The sequence below is a fragment of the Delphinapterus leucas genome, chromosome 16, assembly GCF_059928025.1.
Source record: "Delphinapterus leucas isolate spDelLeu-1000000601 "Yukka" chromosome 16, BTC_Dleu_Yukka2, whole genome shotgun sequence".
NCBI lineage: Eukaryota > Metazoa > Chordata > Mammalia > Artiodactyla > Monodontidae > Delphinapterus > Delphinapterus leucas.
The window spans coordinates 11149217-11169193 of NC_143144.1; the positions used below are offsets into that span (position 1 = coordinate 11149217).

Here is a 19977-nt window from a genome sequence, read left to right on the forward strand (position 1 = left end):
CCAGCATATCCTCCACCTTCTGTCCCCTCCCGCCACCCCTCCTGCTGATCTGCCCTCCATCACCATCATTTCCCATCTGTATTTTTCGCCACTAGCCTCTGATTCATCCTCACCCCTCTGTTTATCATAGAACAATCTGAGTTACTGTCATTATTTTAAAATAAAAATCAGACTATGTCACTCACTTCACTGCTCGAAACCCTAGAAACCCTGTTTCCCTGAGAGTAAAAATCAGAGGTCTGATGATGGTTCTCAAGTTCTAAACCTCCTCTAACCCCTCTGACTTCACCTCCTCCTGATGTCCCCTCCGTCACTCCACTGCAGCCACCCTGGCCGCCAGCTCTTCCTCAGACTTGCCAGGCAAACTCCCTCCTTGGGTTCTTTGCATTCAGTTCCCTCTGCATGGAAATTTCTTCCCCTGCATATCCACATGGTTCTTCTCTTTGGATCGTTCTGTAAATGTCATCTTCTCAGTGACACCATTCTGACCACGCTGTTCATTATTACTGTCCTGCATTCTGATTCCCCCATCCTGTTTGTTTTTTCCTCTCCATGACCTCTTTTCTAATAACTATTTAATTACTGATTTTGTTTATTTTATGTCTAATGAAAAAGAAATGGAAGCTGTATGAGGGTAGGGATTTTGTCTGTTTTGTTTCACTGATACATTCTCAGTGCCTGATACAAGTGCCTGGGTTTTTTGTCCCCATTAGCAAAAGAGAATAGGAAAGTAGCTTGAGGATGAGCAAGTCTAAATAATGCAGTAGAGAAGGTTCTAGAGGAGAGGAAGAAACCGAAGGTAATGCGGAAAGATAATTGTTTTATTGGCCCAGAAGAGGCAGGCAGGGGTGGTATCACGATCATAAATGAATGAATAAGCTTTGGTAAAGTAGAGACTTTTCTTTCCCTGAGGCCAGACTGCAGGAATTGGAATGGTTGAAGATACATATTAGAGGTGGAGGAAGGTGGAGGAGAAAGAAATTGTTTCTTGTTTAATAGTCAGGTTTATCTGTTGAGCTGTCTCTGGTATATTGCTGGTTACTCAAACCTGAGAAACGTGATGATGAGTGACGGTGTGAGTAGTTTAAGGATGGATGAAGTGGGTGACAGAGGACAGACAATAAGAGAGGGAGAAAGCCAAGTGGATGTGACCAGTCTTTCGGGATGTTTGGATGAAGGCAGCTAAAGACATGCCCAGCGTCCCTGAGGACCCAGCTTGGTAAAGGAATAGGAAAGATACATGGTTATACTCTCTTGCTCTTGCATTCTCAGTGTGCCATTGAGCATATGGGAAGGAAACATCCCCAAATTTTCTCCACTTGTCCTTTCAGAAACAGCTCAACCCAATTTCTATTAGTTTTTGTATTGACTCTGCTCAACACGTATCGTATCTGTCATTATCTCTTTCCTGTACAGAACTCTAGTCGTCACTTTATTGATCCCCCAGGAGTGTCATCCATTCATTTTTTTTCTGCTTCCCCATCTCCTAGAATGTGATGCCTCTCTCAGCGGGATTATTCAAGAGCGAGCACAAAAACCCCGTGCCGCAGTGTCCCCCTCGTCTCCATGTGCAGTTCCTCTCACATGTCCTCTGGAGCAGAATGCCCAACCAGTTCTTGAAGGTAGACGTGTCTCGAATAAGTGAACGCCAAGGCTGGCTGGTGCAGTGTGTGGAACCTCTGCAGTTCATGTCTCTCCATATCCCAGAGGAGAACAGGTCAGGCCTGAGCATCCTTTACTGTCTGATGGGGACCCATCAAATTAGATGCCTACCCCAGGGTTCAGGGGTGGTGCTGGGGAAACAAAATGGGGTTTAAAAAAATACTGATTTCTTGGGGCCATGCAGACGTTATTTTGTACATCCCAAGTTTAAGTCTATGTCTCAACTCCTTGGTTACTGAAACAGAATTATTACAGGTGAAGAGGTGATTTGATAGTGTATGGTTTCTTTCCTCATTCTTGTTTTGCTTATGAGAATAACAGTAAGTAAAAGTTCAGGCAAGTACAGCCGCCATCTGACTTAAGGCAGCCGAGTAAGAGAGTATCACAGAACTGTAAGATAGTAAAGAGGGAATCAGAAAAATCACTTAGATCAGTCCTTTGTTTGACAGATGGGAAAAACTGAGACCAAGAGATGTCAGTGAAAGAGCATTGTGAAAATACCTTGAGGGCTTTGGAAACAAGTTCATACACATTCTAGACAGTCATAGTAATAATATAAAGTACACTTAATGTTCAGAGGTGGCTTTGTTTATGATTTTCAGTTTTTCCATGTGACAGCCAATTAAATTGCAGAGATTTCATTTTAGCAGCCTCATTATCAGTAAGTTTGGGACCAAGATTTCCCTCCCAAAATATCATTAAAAAGTTGTCACAAACTGAGTGAAAACATTTCATGAAAACAATGCAGAGACACACATATTTGTTATTTTTCTTATATTTTAAAACTCTACTCTTAAAAAGCTGTAGGAGCTATGTTCATTTTTATATATTTAGACATGCTTGGAACTTTTATTTTCTTTTAATACTTTTAAAATTTAACCTGTGTTTTGGAAAACAATTGGTCAGTTCCTCAACAAGTTAAATACAGAGTTACCATAAGAGCCTTCAATTCCACTCCTAGGTATATACCCAAGGGAAATGAAAACATGTCCACACAAAAACTTGTACACGAATTTCAGAGCAGCATTATTCACAGTAGCCAAAAAGTGGGAACAACCCAAATGCCCACCAACTAATTCGTGGATAAATCAAGTGTGGTGAATCCACACTGTAAATCTATTTGGCAATACAAAGGAATGAAGTACTTATATGTGCTACAAAATGGATGAAGCTTTAAAACATTATACTAAGTTTTTAACTAGTTATACTACTACCACATGTTATAGGATTCCATTTACAGGAAAAGTCCGAAATAGGCAAATCTTTAGGGAGAGAAAGTAGAATAATGTTTACTTAGGGGTGGCAAGGGCAGTGGACCTGAGGAATGACTGCCACTGGGTACTACTGGGTTTCTTTTGGGGTGAGGAAAATGTTCTAAGCTTAGATTATGGTTATGGTTGCCCAGTTCCATTAATATACTAAAGCCATTGAATTATTTATTTTAAGTAGGTAAATTGTATAGTATGTAAATGATATCTCAATAAAGCTGTTTTCAAACAGAAGAAATCCAAAGAAAAATTAATCTGACCAGGTGAATTATTTTTAATCCATTAAGTATTTATTTGTATATTTTTAGGTGAAATGATTAGAGATACAGCATTCATAATGTACTCTTTAGAGGATTCAATTTAATTTCATACTTTTTATTTTATGTGAGAAAAGTTTTATTGGAATTTTGCATCTAATGTTTTACAAAAATTACTCTGCAACCAAAAGAAACATCACATTTGGGAACGAATTTTTCTTTACAAGGGAAAATATTCTCTCTCTATTAAGCAGAGAGTTTTAAGGTTGTGATTTAATATGTTGGCACGTTATAGAAACCCAACATATACTCCTGCCATAGTAATGTATTATTTATGTTAATTACCTGTGATAAATTATATGCAAATGAATGGATAATTTAAATTCTTACTATAGGCCGTAAAGAATTTGAGTCAATTTCCCAAAATATATGAAATGCAAATTTGTAAAAAAAAGTGTCATTGGAATCAGGTTGCAGAGAAGGTAAGGTTAGGAAAATAACAAAGCCAGGACTGGTCCACAGTCATTCACATCACACCATGATATGGCTGCACATTGGTTTCACACTTCGTAGAAGCCAAAGAAAAATCTGATGAGTTTCAAAATTCAGATTCCAAAATGGAAATGCCGACTAGTATTCAAGTAGAATCTGTTCCTCATGCCCCAATAATATGACAATTAACTAATTTTAAAAATTGAGGGCTTCCCTGGTGGCGCAGTGGTTGAGAGTCCGCCTGCCGATGCAGAGGACACGGGTTCATGCCCCAGTCCGGGAAGATCCCACATGCCGTGGAGCGTCTGGGCCCGTGAGCCATGGCCACTGAGCCTGTGCGTCCAGAGCCTGTGCTCCGCAACGGGAGAGGCCACAACAGTGAGAGGCCCGCGTACTGCAAAAAAAAAATTGAATGGTAGTAGATGTATGTCAGTCCTCTGTTTCTTTCATGAGATATCTCACTCATAGTTCATAATTTAATTTACTTATTTTTTGGGTTGTTTCCCTCTTTAACTAGGCAGTAAGCTGCCTTAGGGCAGGAATCTTGTCTGTATTGTTCACCATCATTTCACCAGTGCTGCACAGTGATCAATACATAATAGGTACTCTGTAATATTTGATGAATAAAAGAGTGGTATTGAGTCATGAAGGAAATTTCTCCCCTGGAGACTTTAAAGACTATAATGAGTTGTATCAGTCAGATTTTACTGTAATGGCAACCCCCAAATTTCGGTGGCTTGCAAAGAAACCTGTATTTCTTGCTCGTGTTACAGGAGGTCGTGGGTCCACTGCAGCTCTGCTCCAGGCTGGGGGGATGGTCTGCAGATGTGGTTCATGTACCTTCTTGCCCAGCTTATGGGGCAGCCCTGATCTGGGACGTATAGCTTCCACGGTCAAGGGTAGATATGAAGGAGGGCTAACATACCTCTAAGAGTTTTCTTTTCCCTTGTGGCAGATGTTCTATCCAGGTACATTTTATTGACCAAGGCAAGTCAGGTATAGTCAAGCCCAAAGTAAGTAGGGTCGATAAGATGACTCCATCTACAGGGAAGAAGGGAGAAGGAGAATATTTACTGACAACAATACCATTTACAGCACGTGCTAAAGATGTGCTAGATGATATATTTGGTGTTGTGCTTATAACAGATGAAACAGTGAGTTATTTCTTTTGCTCTCCTCCAGTTAAAGCCATTGTTCATTTATGTATGAATATTGCTACAATGGGTTGGTGTGGAAAGACAGACTAAATTAGTTCTGGTATATCCTTTGGTTTGCCTTGACTTAAGTCAGGTTATGAGAAGTAGACTACAACTCCTTCCGATTTCTCCCATTCATTCATTCATTCCACAAACATGTATTAGCGCCCACTGTGTTCCTGGCACTGGATAGAAAATAGTGAGCAAAACAGACATGACCCTTACCTTAAAAGACTGGTCTGGTAGGGAGGAGGGGTGCTTTAAAGGAAAGAACATGGCATCATAAAATGAATCATGGGGGGTGAATTGGGAGTGGCAGCAGCAACGTAGATTGTAGAGTTCTTATATATTGTTTCTGGAAACTGACATTTTGAGATTGATCAGACGGTAGACTGAATTGCGTTCTTCAGTAAGGACCTAGAGTACAGATATTTTGTGTTGCTATGATAAACGGGTTTATATATTTTGGCCATTAGGCAGGCTGAGGGATGGGTAACAGTCTTCTTGGGAGATTGAAGAGCCCAGTTAAGATATGGGAATCCTCCACTACAGCTTGAGGTGGTGGGGGCTTACTCAATTATACCTTTCCAAGAACTAGGTGCTAGCAACTGGGCCCAGCAGATGTTTGGTTTCCTGGAAGTCTAGGTGATACACAGGGTGGGTAATTATTTGCTAGGCATTTTATAATGCATGAATCTTCCGACTCTGAGAGTCAGAAGGTGGAGTCTGGAATAAGTCTGCACCATCAAGCCACAGTGGGTTTTAGCAGAATGCCTGTGACCTGAAAAGCACAGGTACAATGGATAGGTGGTGTGGACAGGATGACAGGGTATCTAAGGATAGTGACAAAGCTTAACAATAAATAATCACAAATAATTATTCAGTGCCCATTGTGTGCTAGGCTAGGTGCTGGATGAATACTAATAACCACAATATATAATAGCCCCTGTCCTGATGAGCTTATATTACAGTCTCACCAAGGATACATTGCAAGATGAATGAGTGGTTCCCTTGATTATCAATATATCAAGTTTCTACCTTTAATACTGTAGTGTTGCCCATGAACAATCTATGTAATTTAAAGAGTTTAGAAAAATTAGCGCATCTAAAGGAATTATGTGCTCTTAAAATAGATTTTCTTTTAAAAGGAATGACTTGACTTTAGGTACATTCTGGACATACGCTTAAGGTTTAATTGCGTTGAAAGGTCATGATGTGTGGTAGAAGCAAAATGATCTGATATAAACTCAGATTCCCAAGAGAAACTTTGCTGAGTGAAAATGTCCCTAATAGTGTTTGTTTCATGAGTGGCACATACCTGGTGGAAACAGGGTGGCATTGGCATATGTTTGGGTCCGTGAGGGACGTGTAAGTAGGTAAATTATGTCAAAGGAATTATCCCTCTGTTTACCTACTGACTGGTTACACTCAGAGCTGATCCTAAAGTCGGAGACAAAGCAACATAGCCTAAGGCTAAGTTTTCTGGCTTCTTGAAGCAGGTTAGCCAAATTGGAAAAGGAGATTCAGGATTTTTCGAAGAGTGCTCAAATTCTGAAAGGAGGGGAGTCCCCAGGGTCAGATTGAGACCCAAATATCTAAAAGAGATGTTCAGAATGAAGAAAGCTCCAAGCACTAGTGACTGGAAATTTTCAACATCAAATTCTATCTGGAAGAAAACTTAAAAACATCTAGAACTGATGTTTTTAAATCTATGCTATCATCAAACATGTCACAGAAAACTAATTTAAAAAATAGTGTCTGTTTCCATAACTTGTGACATCAGCGACTATGTAGATTTCTCCTCTGATGGAGAATCGTTTTCAATGTCCGTGTTTAACTTCTCTTGTCCCCAGATCTGTGGACATCCTGGAACTGACCGAGCAGGAAGAACTGCTGAAATTCCACTACCATACTCTCCGGCTTTACTCGGCCGTCTGCGCGCTTGGGAATCACCGGGTGGCCCACGCCTTGTGCAGCCACGTGGACGAACCACAGCTGCTCTACGCCATCGAGAATAAGTACATGCCCGGCTTGCTGCGCGCCGGCTACTACGACCTGCTGATTGACATCCACCTCAGCTCCTACGCCACCGCCAGGCTCATGATGAACAATGAGTTCATCGTCCCCATGACGGAGGAGACAAAGAGCATCACCCTCTTCCCCGATGAGAACAAAAAGCACGGCCTCCCGGGCATTGGCCTCAGCACCTCCCTCAGGCCACGGATGCAGTTTTCCTCCCCGAGTTTTGTCAGCATTAACAACGAGGGTTACCAGTACAGCCCTGAGTTCCCGCTGGACATCCTGAAGGCCAAGACCATACAGATGCTGACGGAGGCCGTGAAAGAGGGCAGCCTTCACGCCCGGGACCCTGTCGGGGGGACCACTGAGTTCCTCTTCGTCCCTCTCATCAAGTTGTTCTATACCCTGCTCATCATGGGCATCTTCCACAGCGAGGACTTGAAACACATCTTGCAGCTGATTGAGCCCAGCGTGTTCAAGGAAGCTGCCGGTCCCGAGGAAGAGGGAGAGTCGCCAGAGAAGGAGCCCTGTGCGGACGACTCCAAGCTGGAAGGAGCCGCTGAGGAAGAAAACAAAGGCGGTAAGAGGTCCAAGGAAGGCCTGCTCCAAATGAAACTGCCCGAGCCAGTTAAATTGCAGGTAATCAGAGAAAAAGATTGCAGTGAATTTCACAACCTATTAACACTGACCTTTGTCTCTTTTTCTGTGTGTGTGTGTGTGTGTGTGTGTGTGTATTTGTATTCCTGGGTAAAGATAGTTCTTCATAAAATTAACCAACTTCCTGTTACGCCTGGGGACATGCCTATCTAATTTTCTTGCATTTGGAATGAAGTTCATGTATTTTCCAACTGAGTCAGTTGACATATTTTTTTGTACTTTTGTCAAGGTGGTTTCCTTGGTCAAGTACGTGTCTGCCCGTCATACACGTCTGTGTGTGGCATGTCGCTATTTCTCTGTGTGTATGGGTGGGTGTGCATATTTGTGCATGTGTGTGTGTGTATGTCTGTCTGAAAGGAGTATAGGAGATGGGTTTTTGTCCTGCCAGTGTTACCGAGTCCAAGCTCATATCGCTCACCGCACTGTCCAGTAAATCGAGAGACGAGGTATTGGGGCAAGGAATAGTGACTTTATTCAGAAAGCCAGCAGACCGAGAAGATGGGGGACTGGTGTCCCAAAGAACCATCTTGCCTGGGCTGGGATGCTGGTTTCTTTGATAGAGCAAAGAGGGAGAGGTGTGGAAGTAAAGTTAAAAAAAAAAAAAAAAAAAAGGGCAAGAAGTTATTGCAGATATTTCTTGGTTCTGGCCAGATTCAGGAGGGGATGTGTTAATTTCTTCTTCCTGCAGCCATTCACAGGGGGCCTGGTCAGGATGTTTCCTGTGAGCTTAAACAAAGGTATTTTAGCTTAACATTCAGGCATGGGAGGCAGGGTCCCTGGAGACGGACCATTATGTATACTTTAAGCAACATCCCTTTAGTGATCAACTTGTAGCAAAAGCAATAGAATATAAAGGTTAAAGTAAAGGAAACGAATCCAATATGGAGTCAAATTTGTTCTTCCCTCTTACACTTCTTCTCCCTCTTATTCATTAGCAGTTTCCTTGCGTCTCCTTGTTTCCGTGCGTCTCCTTGTTTCCGTGGATGCATTTCACCGACATTTTGTTGGAATGCCTGAAAATGCAAGGCTTTCAGTGCCTGTTCCCAGCCCCACCCCTACCCTTCCAACCTTAGGACGCTTGCTCACCAGTAGGTGCGTCCATTCTCACATGCAAGATTTTACTTCCTGCCTGTGTTTCTAGAGAATCAAAGACCTTGCCTGTCTTTGTGCTCATCCAGATGTCCCAAGGACCCTTTCCTAACACCTCTTTGGTTCATTAGCATCAGTTTGTTGCTTGCATCCTTGGCACCTTTTTTTTGCTCTTCCTTCCTTAGTCAGCCCTGATCGAGGTCTTCCTCTGAGCCAGGCACTGGGTGCTGGCTGAAGGAAGCTCACTGTCTCTGGGGGAAATATACACTTCTTTATATGTATTTCTGTTAGAATATCTTATTGTTCATCGCATTAAATGCTCAGAAGGAGAAGAATGGATTTCTAGAAGGAAAGAAAATTTCAACTGGAATATTGTAAGGTGAGGGAAGGCCTTTCTGAAAGGGTGACTTTTTAGCTGGGGTCAGATATTGAGTAGCGGGAGCTCAGTACTTGTGAAGAGGGAGGGGAAGAATGTTCTAGAAGCTTTTCACATGGAGCACGGAACATGACAAAGGCTCTGACTCGGGAAGAGACCAGACCAGTGTCTGCGGGGAAGGAGGGTGAGAGAGTAGGCAGAAGGCAGTTCATACAGAGTCGGGCTCTTTGCTAAAACCAACCATACGGTGGATTTGAATTTTATTCTAATTTCAATTAAAACCTCTGAAGAATTTTAGCAGGATAATTTTATTCTGAACATCTTAGTAGAGCTCTCTGTGAGGGGAGCAAGAGAGGGTGGTCATCCAGAGGCCACTTAGTAGCACGCTGTCATGCTGGTTCAGACCCGAGGGGGACAGTGCCTACACTGGGGGGGACAAAGCCAAAGTGGATGGAGAGAGGGACATAGACACTAGGGCTGTCTCAGAACTGGCATTGACAGAAATGGCCATGTTGTGGATGGTGATGGACAGGGTTTTAAAGTCCTCTTTAACACTGCTGTGTATTTATATCACAATTGGTATAAAGTGTATTTAAATGTTTCCCTAAACTTGGGCAGAACATTCTCTGGCATGCATGCTTCTACTGATGTGCCGTATCAGTTAAAAATCCTTTGGGCTTCTGGTAAAAGAATACCCAGCTGACCATTTAATGAATAAGCAATAAAACCACTTAGTTAACTTAAAGTCTGGAGGTAGACAGTTCTAGAATGAATGTAGTAGCTCAGTGGTGTCATCAGGAACCCAGACCTTACTATTTTCCTGCAGTCCTCAGTTTATGGTTTTTATCCTAAAGTGTGTCACCTCCTTCTTCCTCCAGTGATCATGTCATTAGCCAGTTTTTGAAAAGAGGATATTCTAGCCTGTTATGAATGGTGAAAAATCTTTCCCAGACGACCCCTTGCAAACTTCTCTTCATTATCTCATTTGCCTCTAGCTGCAGACGAGGCTGGGACAGTAAGTGTTCATGAGAGGGACATCAGAGGGTATTTGCCATTTGGGCTTAGACGAATTATGTTTCATCCCCTGGGACCGAGCACATTGCTATCTACATAAAATCAGGATTCTGTTAATAAAGGAGAAGAGTTGACAACTAAGCGTGTCTGCCACAAATTTTGATTTGATATACATTAACTAAGTTGCAGAAATTAAATTTGGTGTCTTTTTAATCGTCTCTTTAGATGTGCCTGCTACTTCAGTACCTCTGTGACTGCCAGGTCCGGCACCGGATAGAAGCCATTGTGGCCTTTTCAGATGACTTTGTAGCCAAGCTCCAAGACAATCAACGATTCCGCTATAACGAAGTTATGCAAGCCTTGAACATGTCGGCTGCACTCACAGCCAGGAAAACCAAGGAATTCAGATCACCGCCTCAAGAGCAGGTATAAGAATGAACTGAAAGGTCTTCCTTTTACTTTGGGTTTTAGTTCACTCAGGTTCCACACATTGCAAAATGATACCGGAAGTTGCGAGTGTATTTTTCTCCTGTTCTCTTTAAACTGGCTACGTTCATTTAGTCAGTATTCGTAGGTCTCACCAAAATTGCCTACTTATTTGGTCTCACCAAAATTATCTAATTATCTGTTAGTTTAAACAGATGAGAGACTTATTAAAAGGTATCAGGTGTATTACGGACTCTGTGGAAACCACTGTGCCAGATTCTGAGGTTCTTCAAATAGGAATAATATCCAAGCACAGGTGGGTCTTCGTTGGCTGGCACAGCGCCGCCCCAGCTAATAGGCAACCTTGACTCCTAGGACTTAATACTTTGCATTTTGTGTCTCCTAGAAGAACCCAGTGTCACTGCCACCAGTCTTGCAGGAATAGTGATCACCTCTTTGTGGTTCTTCCTCTGGTTGCTCACCTCCAAACCCAGGTCTCCCTTGGGTGCAGCAAAACCAAAAGCCTATGCCTAAACCCAAGAATGAGCTAGTCTAGGATTGTGCATTTTCTGGCCTCCACCTCAGGATGGGTCTCATAGTGTGAGATATTACCAAAACGTAGCTATGGTGGTCACAGGGTATAACTGACAGATCGCGTCTTCAATATCTTACCTTGCCATTTCCCTCTATGTCCAAGATACCTCTGAATGAAAGTGTTTAGGGACTAATGCAGAATTTATCTTTTTCTCACCAGAAAGTAATTTCTTTGAGGGAAGGGACATGGAATCTTGTTTATTGCTGTAAACAACACTTACTGAGGCAGAGAACAAGTCCAACCTCTCCCAGAGTAATTCCATTTGTTAAACTACTATTGGGAGAATTGTGCTTCTGGAAAGATGGAGTACATGTGCCTTTCCCTATTCTTCCTTCTAAGTACAACTGTAACCCTGGACATTACATAAAAGACAACATAAGAAGACTCTGAAAGATAGAAGAAAGAGTGGCTACAGAAGTTGGGAGCTGAGGAATGACGTGGTGGTGAGTTCCCTGGGTTTTCTTTTTGCCTCACCTATCCCAGACTTGGAGCTAAAGAAGCCGCCAACGCAGAAACACCAGCGGGCATAGACAAGAAAAGCCCCAACAAGTGCCTCCTCTGTCCAGCCAAAGGACCAGAAAAACTTTTTTCTAGCAAGACAGAAAACTTTTAGGTAATGACCATGCTACTCCAGCCAAACACCACAGTAAACCCTGTGCCCCACCCCCTACCCAAACCAGCAGACACTGAGTGGAGAGCTTAGACTTCCACTCTCACCAGGCTGTACACAGGTGCTCCAACTGGGACGGTGGGGAGCTGGGACTTAATCCCCGCCGAGTGGTGATGAGACCTACCCCTTCCTGAGTGTCAGTAGAGGCCAGGGAGGGAGATATACCAAGGCACTCTTACCCTTTCCAGCCAGGGTTGTGTGAGTTCAGGTCCATTGGGGACCTGGATCTCCCAGCCTCACACAGCAGAAACAAGGTCTCCTCTCTCCTTCATGGAGGTCAAGTGGAGAAATGAACTTTCCACTCCACCTGGCAGTTATGAGGCGCCCCAGCCCTTCTCCTGCTGGATAGTGTCAGAAGAAGCCAGAAGTTTAAATAAGAACCAAAGTCTTATAACATAATACCAGGAGTATCCAGGTTTCAATTACAAATCACTCATCACACCAAGAACCAGCAAAAACTTGAATGAAAAATGACAATCAATAGATACAAACTCCGAGATGACAAAACTAAAAAAAGAAAGTTGCAGCAAAAAAAAAAATAGAAGATACAAAGAAGAGCCAAATGGAAATTTTAGAGCTCAAAAATATAGTATCTGAATTTTTAAAAACCTTCAGTGGATGGACTTAACATCAGAATGGAGGAAAAAGAGAAAAGAATCATTGAACTGAAGGGAGAACAATAGAAATTACCTAGCCTGAAAAACCAGAAAATAGAGTAAAAAAAAAAAAAAATAGAGCTTCAGGGACGAGTGCAAATATAGCAAAAGATATCATATTTGTGGCATTAGATTTCCAGAGGGATAAGAGAAAGAGAGTGAACTGAAAAGATACTTGAAAAAATAATGGTTGAAAACTTTTCAAATTTGGCAAAAGGTACAAAGATAAGAGATTCAAGAAACTGAGTAAATCCCAAATGAGATACCCCCCAAATCTAAACCAAGACATATCATTGTCTTTAGTTTTCAGAAGTTTGACTAAGAAAAATCTTGAAAGCCCTGAGAAACAAATGACACTCATAGGGGAAAGACAATTCAAATGACAACGGATTTCTCATCAGAAAATATGGAGGACAGAAGGAAGTGGCACAGCATTTTTCAAGTGCTGAAAGCAAAGATCTGTCAACCAAAATTCTATATGCAATGAAAATATCCTTCAGGAATGAAGGGGAAATCAAGACTTTCTCAAATGAAGGAAAACTACCAGAATTTGATTATTCTGCAAGAATGCCTTCTTTAAACAGAAGGGAAATGATGAAAGAAGAAAATGTGAAAAATCAGGAAGGAAGACAAAACAGCACAAGGTACCTTGTTAAGGGTAAATACAATTTCCTTCTCCTCCTGAGTTTTCTAAATTATGTTTGATGGGCAAAGCAAAAATGGTAACTGTCTGATGTGTTCTAAATGTATGCATAAGAAATATCTAAGGCAATTTTATTTTCAGTGGAGAGAATAAGGGACATAAAGGAAGATAAACTGGTAAAATATTGATACCAGTAGACTGAGATAAATTATGTATATATTAATATAATATCCAGTGCAACCACTAAAAATGCTATGCAAAGAGATACACTAAAAAATACCATGGATAATTCAAAATGGGATTCTAAAATAGTTCAAGGAACTCAAAGCATGTTGGGAAAAATAAATAAATCAGAGAACAAACAGAAACATACCAGTAAATTCATGAATATAAATAATCTAAATACACCAAGTAAAAGACAGAGATTGACAGTGAATTTTAAAAACTTGGCCTAACTACATGCTGTCTACAAGAAACTCACTTAAAATATAATAATATAGATATGTTTAAGGTAAAAGGATGAAAAAAGGTATGTCATGAAAAATTAAATTAAAAAATTAATCAAAAGAAGAGCAAAGAAAATTATTGTAGACTGACAGGAACATTACAAAAGGATAAAAGATCAATCCACCAGGAAGACAAATGTGTATGCACTAAACAAAAGAACTGCAAAATATGTGAAGTGAACACATATAGAACTGAAAGGAGAAATACACAATTGTAGTTGGAGACTTCAACACCCCTCACTCAATATTTGAAGGAAAAGCTCCATGGAAAATCAGCAAGAATGTAGGAGAATACAACACTGTCATCAACTAGCAGGATTTTTGGAGATTTGTGGAACACTCCACCCAATAACAGAACACACATTTTTTTTTCAAGTGCCCATGAAACATTTGCAAAGATGGACTGTATCCTGAGCCATGAAACAACCTCAACAAATGTAAAAGAATTGAATTTTTTTATACAGAATGTTTTTTTGACCACAATGGAGTCAAATTAGAAATCAGTAACAGAAAGGTAACAGGTAAATCTCTAAACACTTGGAAACTAAACAACACACTTCTCAATAAGCCATAGTTTGAGAATCAAGTCTCAAGAGAAGTTAAAAACTACGTTGAACTGAAAGAAAATGAAAATATCACATATCAAAATTTGTGGAAACAGCCAAAACTGTGTGAGGGGGAAATGTATTGCATTAAATACTTAACATTTAAAAAGAGAAAAGCACTCAAAGCAATAATCTAAACTGCCATCACAAGAATTGAGAAAAAGAGCAACATAAACCCAAAACAAGTAATATAGAACAGATGAGAAATGAATGCAAACTGAAAACAGGACAGTTACAAAAATCAGTGAAACCAAAAGCTGATTATTTAAAAATATTTGTAAAGTCAAGAAAACTCTAGAGAGACTGACAGAGGAAGAAAGAGAAGATACAAATTATCAAATCAGTCATGAAACAAGATATTACTACAGACCCTACAGTTGTCAAAAGGATCATATGGGAATACATATATCATACTGTATGATTCTACTTATATAACGTTCTTAAAATGCCAATAGTATAGAAATGGAGAACAGATTAGTGGTTGACAGGAATTAGGGATGAAGAGCAAGCAAGATGGAAGTGGGTGTGGTTATAAAAGGGTAACAGGAGGGATCCTGAAATGATGGAATTGTTCTCTCTTGACTCTATCAGTGTCGGTCGGTATCCTGGTTGTGATTCTGTTCTACTGTTTTGAAAGATGTCACCATAGGGGGTAACAGGGTAAAGGGTACACAGGATCTCTTTGTATTACTTCTTACAATAGCATGTGAATCTACAATTTTCTCAAAATAATAATTTAGCAAAAAATTCAAATACAAAGCTCTGAAAAGAAAACTTACAATTGTTTCCTAAAGGAAAATTATGGAACAGACTTTTCTTCATTTATGAATTTAATACTATTCTTCATTTATGAATTTGATACTATTGTATCTAAAACTAAAACAAATGGAAGAAAGTTTCTTGCAGTTTGTTTAATTGAACGATTAATGTTAGAAAAAAGCATAGTTATCCATTATATTACTCTTCAATTATGTTTGGTTTTTCTTCTTCTTTACTGTATCCTTCTAAAAATAGTTCTTCAAAATATTCAATAAAGCATGGAAATTAACTAGGAAAAAAAGAAAATTTAGGAGAAGCATAATAAAAAATTTTAAAAACCAACATTTAGATCTTAATTGATTGAAGAACGCCAAGTATACAAAGGTCTAATATTGTGGAATTGAGAAAGAGAAAGCAAAAGACATGACCGTTTTTCAGCATGCTAAGATTTGAATGATTTATTTGTGGTGTTTGTTGGATTGAATAATAGATAATGATTTTTCATCTGTTGGGCAACCAGCTATGAATACTGAAAAACAGATTTTGAACATCTTTGGTTTTTATGATCTTCTTTGCTGTGCCATTCCTGAATTCACTTTTCTTTTACTCTAGTTCTTCCTCTTTTGTTTTTCCAAACTTTCAGATCAATATGCTTCTCAATTTTAAGGATGACAAAAGCGAATGTCCATGTCCCGAAGAAATCCAAGACCAACTCTTAGATTTTCATGAAGATTTGATGACACATTGTGGTAAGGTCTTCTTGACCTGTAGGCATTAAATTATATGTCAGTAGCCCAAATCTTTTAAGGGGATTCTCCCTTATTTTTATTCTAAGAACTTTAAAAATGGAATTGATTGGATGTTCTGAATGTGTGGTTCTTTCTCCCTTTATGCGGTGGTGTGGATACGTCTGCATCTGCGTCTCAGTGAAAGAAAACGAATTAGCCATTTCTTAAGTGGTATATATATAGCGCCAGTAATATTATTTTTATTTTATTTTAATGAAGAGAGTAAAAGTATATTAATTCAGCTTATGAATGAAGAACCACTGAATGACTGCTGGAAGGTTATACTATACACACACACACACACACACACACACACACACACATTTATATATATACTATAAATAAAGGAGTGCTCTAAAATGGTAGAATTATTGCTTCAGACATAAAGTATTCCTTAGTTTAGGATATCTAACATCTGCTCTCTCTGTTCCTCGACTTATTAAAATATCACTGATATTTTTGGAAGCAAGTAAGGAGGATAAAAGACTAGGGAGGTTTTTAGGCAGGGCAGAACCATAGGTCTAAACAGTGCCCAAGGTCAAGAGATGCCTGAGGGTTAGCCCAAGTAGCACAATTGATTTTGACTCCTAAGAGAGTCTTTTCCCTCTCTGCTTGGTTTTATATTTTGTACTGGCTGCCGATAGCTCTGATGATATCACAAGAGCAGGGGAAAAAGAGAAAGAAGGAAGAGAGAGCAATGAGCGACTCTTACGTATGGGTGCTAGCGGGCGAGATTGCTTACCTCTGTCAGCTGTTTCAGACATGGCAGCATTGCTTTCAGCTATGAATGGAAAAACCTGCAAAACCTGAGAATTATTTATCCCAAATGTTTTTTTAATATTACTTTTTCTTTTCTCCTTTCTCTTTGTTTTCTTCCTACTAGGGATTGAGCTGGATGAAGATGGGTCTCTGGATGGAAACAGTGATTTAACAATTAGAGGACGCCTGCTGTCCTTGGTAGAAAAGGTGACATACCTAAAGAAGAAGCAAGCTGAAAAGCCCGTTGAGAGTGACTCCAAGAAGTCGTGTAAGTTATGAAAGGGCACTGCCAAAATGACTCAACTACGGCATTTACTCATCACTTAAATATTATACTAGACGAACCAGTGAGAAAATTGAGTTTGCGGCTTCCAAGAATCAGATTCTTAAGTAGATGCCTGTAGCTGCCAGAAGTAGGCAGCAGCCTCAGGCCATATTTGTAGGAACAGATAGAGAGATGGCAGCTTTGAAAGGGTGGTTGGGCTCCCTAGAGAACGAAACATTTAGGGATTGGATCAGTCTTATCAAGAGAAGGTATAAAGCATGTAATTTAGCCTTCATATCTAAATATTATGCTATTGACTTTCAAATATTCTTGCATCAAGTTAAACCTTTTCTTAAAGTTTAAATAGATATTGTCTGTAACTATATTTTGGTTCTGAAATATTTTCTAAAGTCTTCTGCATTTCTGATTCATCCATATAATATTTAACGGAAAAGTCACAGCTGATACTCTGAAACCAAATAAGCACACTGAGGCAATTGGTCTTTGAGACACTGCACCCTCATCCAAAAGGGTTTCTTGAAGTAGGTCTGTGAGATCCGCTGACTTACTGTCTCACTGCTGGGACTCTATTCATTTAAGATGCAGTGTTGGTTTATTAATGGCTTTTATGGAAAGAAAAAAAAACTCATGAAAATTTTGTGTTTTTTTCACACTAACTTACAAGGGAAATCTTTTATCCATACAATTACTTCTAAATTTATTCTTCAGTATCACAACCAAATTTGAGCCAGGTCTTCTTCAAAATCAGAGTTCAAAGTTTCTTATGAATCACTTTTTATTATTATCAATTTTTACCTATTAAAACTGACAACATGGTTTTGAGATATGTGGAAGTATACTGGCATTTTATCTAACTTTTGTATTTGGTTAAAATTGGTAGTTTGTTTTTTGTTGTTGTTGTTGTTTTAGTATGGTATAGATTAAAACAGGTTAAACAGCTTCTTTTGGAAATCAAACAGTGTACTGATGATAGGAACTAAGTACCTATGTATGAATTAGTCACATCAACCCTACTTAGCTTTGATAATTTTACTATATATTTTAAGAGGTTTGGAAGTTCTGTTGCTTTTAAGTGTGCTATATTGCTTGTCACATTGCAAGTAATCTGTGTATGGGGTAACTTTTCAACTTAATACAGTTTCACAATCAGATCTTTCTGAAGACATTTTAAGTGACAGTTAGGGATACAAATTGAAGTAGAAATATAATTTCATGAGGTTGCTACTACAAAGGACTCAAATGAGGAGACAGTTGGATAAAAAGAAAGCTCCTTGAATGCCCATGGTTGACCTTTATAAGGATATATGATGTCAGATCTTCTGGGAGGAAAAGAATGGAACAAAGAAAATAAAAGTAATAGGACCAGTCATTGATTGCCCTATGGATTGCCAATAGTAGTTTTGAAAAAGTGGCTACAATTTTGAAACAGCTTAAATACCTTAGTTTTACGAATAGTTTTTAAAGAAAATACTGTGTATTTTTATCCTTGCATGTCTGTAACTCATCGGTATTGACATGTTGACATTGAAGAATATTTAAATGAAGTTTATTTTTTTCAAAAAAGATATTTTTGAAATTCTGGCACAAATATTGATACCAGTTTGGCTTATCTGAGATGTGCATTTGAAATGCCCATCTAATGTGTCTTCTTATTCTCCTTTCTAAAGAAGTATCCATAATTACTTTGCAGCCACTCTTCAGCAGTTGATTTCTGAGACCATGGTCCGATGGGCCCAAGAGTCTGTTATTGAAGACCCTGAGTTGGTGAGGGCCATGTTCGTGTTGCTCCATCGACAGTACGATGGCATTGGGGGTCTGGTCCGGGCTCTGCCAAAGACCTACACTATAAATGGTATTTCCGTGGAGGATACCATCAACCTGCTGGCATCTCTTGGTCAGATTCGTTCTCTGCTGAGTGTGAGAATGGGCAAAGAAGAAGAGAAACTTATGATCCGTGGATTAGGGTAGGTTATTTACTATTACAACCTTTGTCTTATAGATGTCTTCTTTCTAGTTGTTTATCCCAATAGTAGTACAGTAGGTGCATCAGTATAAATACACTGTCTAGATTTTATGATCACTAAATTAGGTTGCCATATTTCTAGAGATTATGTTTTAAAGCTAAATAGGAAAATTGCTCAATTACAAAACATGACTAATTTTACAACTAGATGCTAAGGTGGCTATGATATACAACAAATATCTTAGATATTTTTATTAATTTCTCAGTAACGTACAATCACATATAAAAACTACAGATTAATAAAAACACAGTAAAATCCACAGGGGGACCAACAGTCACGAGCAGGAAATAACAAGGAAGTTTGCCTATGCCTATTGGGCCTTGAGCAAAGAATGGGGGATAAAACAACTGTTCTTAGAATCCAACATCATAGGTTGTACTTTATGTGGGTTTCAGGGTTAACATTTTTTTATTGAGTTATAGTTGATTTGCAATGTTGTGTTAGTTTTTGGTGTATAGCAAAGTGATTCAATTATATATATATATATTCTTTTTCATATTCTTTCCCATTGTGGTTTATTACAGGATATTGAATATAGTTCCCCGTGACATACAATAGAACCTTGTTGTTTATCCATTCTATATATAATAGTTTGTATACACTAGTCTTAAATAGGGTTAACATTTATACCTCATATGTAGTCTAAGGATCCCCAAGCTGAGAACTTAACATATAATTTGGCCCGGAGGTGTGTTTTCTCAATTCAATTCACTGTGAATTCTTGCAGGAAAAACCTACATACTACTAAAGATTAGCCCACAATCAAAACTTGCAAAACACCCAAGGAAACAATCCACCATAGGCAAGGGTCTGCAGATACAATAAAGAGTGGAGTTAGAACATCTCCCACAAGAATTTCAGATCGTAGAATGCCAGAAAGAGAACGTAAAGTTTCTGTATTTAAAATGTTTAAAAATAAGAAAGAATAGGGGCTTCCCTGGTGGCGCAGTGGTTGAGAGTCCGCCTGCTGATGCAGGGGACATGGGTTCGTGCCCCGGTTCAGGAAAATCCCACATGCCGCGGAGCGGCTGGGCCCGTGAGCCATGGTTGCTGAGCCTGCGCATCCGGAGCCTGTGCTCCGCAACGGGAGAGGCCACAATGGTGAGAGGCCCGCGTACTGCAAAAAAAAAAAAAGAATAAATAAAATCTCCAAAAATAAGACACACACAAAAAAAAGGTCCATGAAAATTTGAAAAATATCCAAATAGAAGTTCTAGAAATAAAAATATA

At 39.5% G+C, this 19977-nt stretch overlaps 1 protein-coding gene across 2 annotated transcripts in view; it reads left to right on the plus strand.

The window, feature by feature from the left end:
* Nucleotides 1–19977, plus strand: part of RYR2 (ryanodine receptor 2) — a 432618-nt gene that overhangs the window by 198568 nt on the left and 214073 nt on the right. For both annotated transcript variants that reach the window (XM_089897470.1, XM_089897471.1), the window contains exons 32-37: nt 1491–1717; nt 6729–7533; nt 10256–10456; nt 15534–15639; nt 16562–16705; nt 18414–18687. In XM_089897470.1, the coding sequence (XP_089753596.1) occupies nt 1491–1717; nt 6729–7533; nt 10256–10456; nt 15534–15639; nt 16562–16705; nt 18414–18687 (1757 nt within the window). The remainder of the gene's footprint in view (nt 1–1490; nt 1718–6728; nt 7534–10255; nt 10457–15533; nt 15640–16561; nt 16706–18413; nt 18688–19977) is intronic.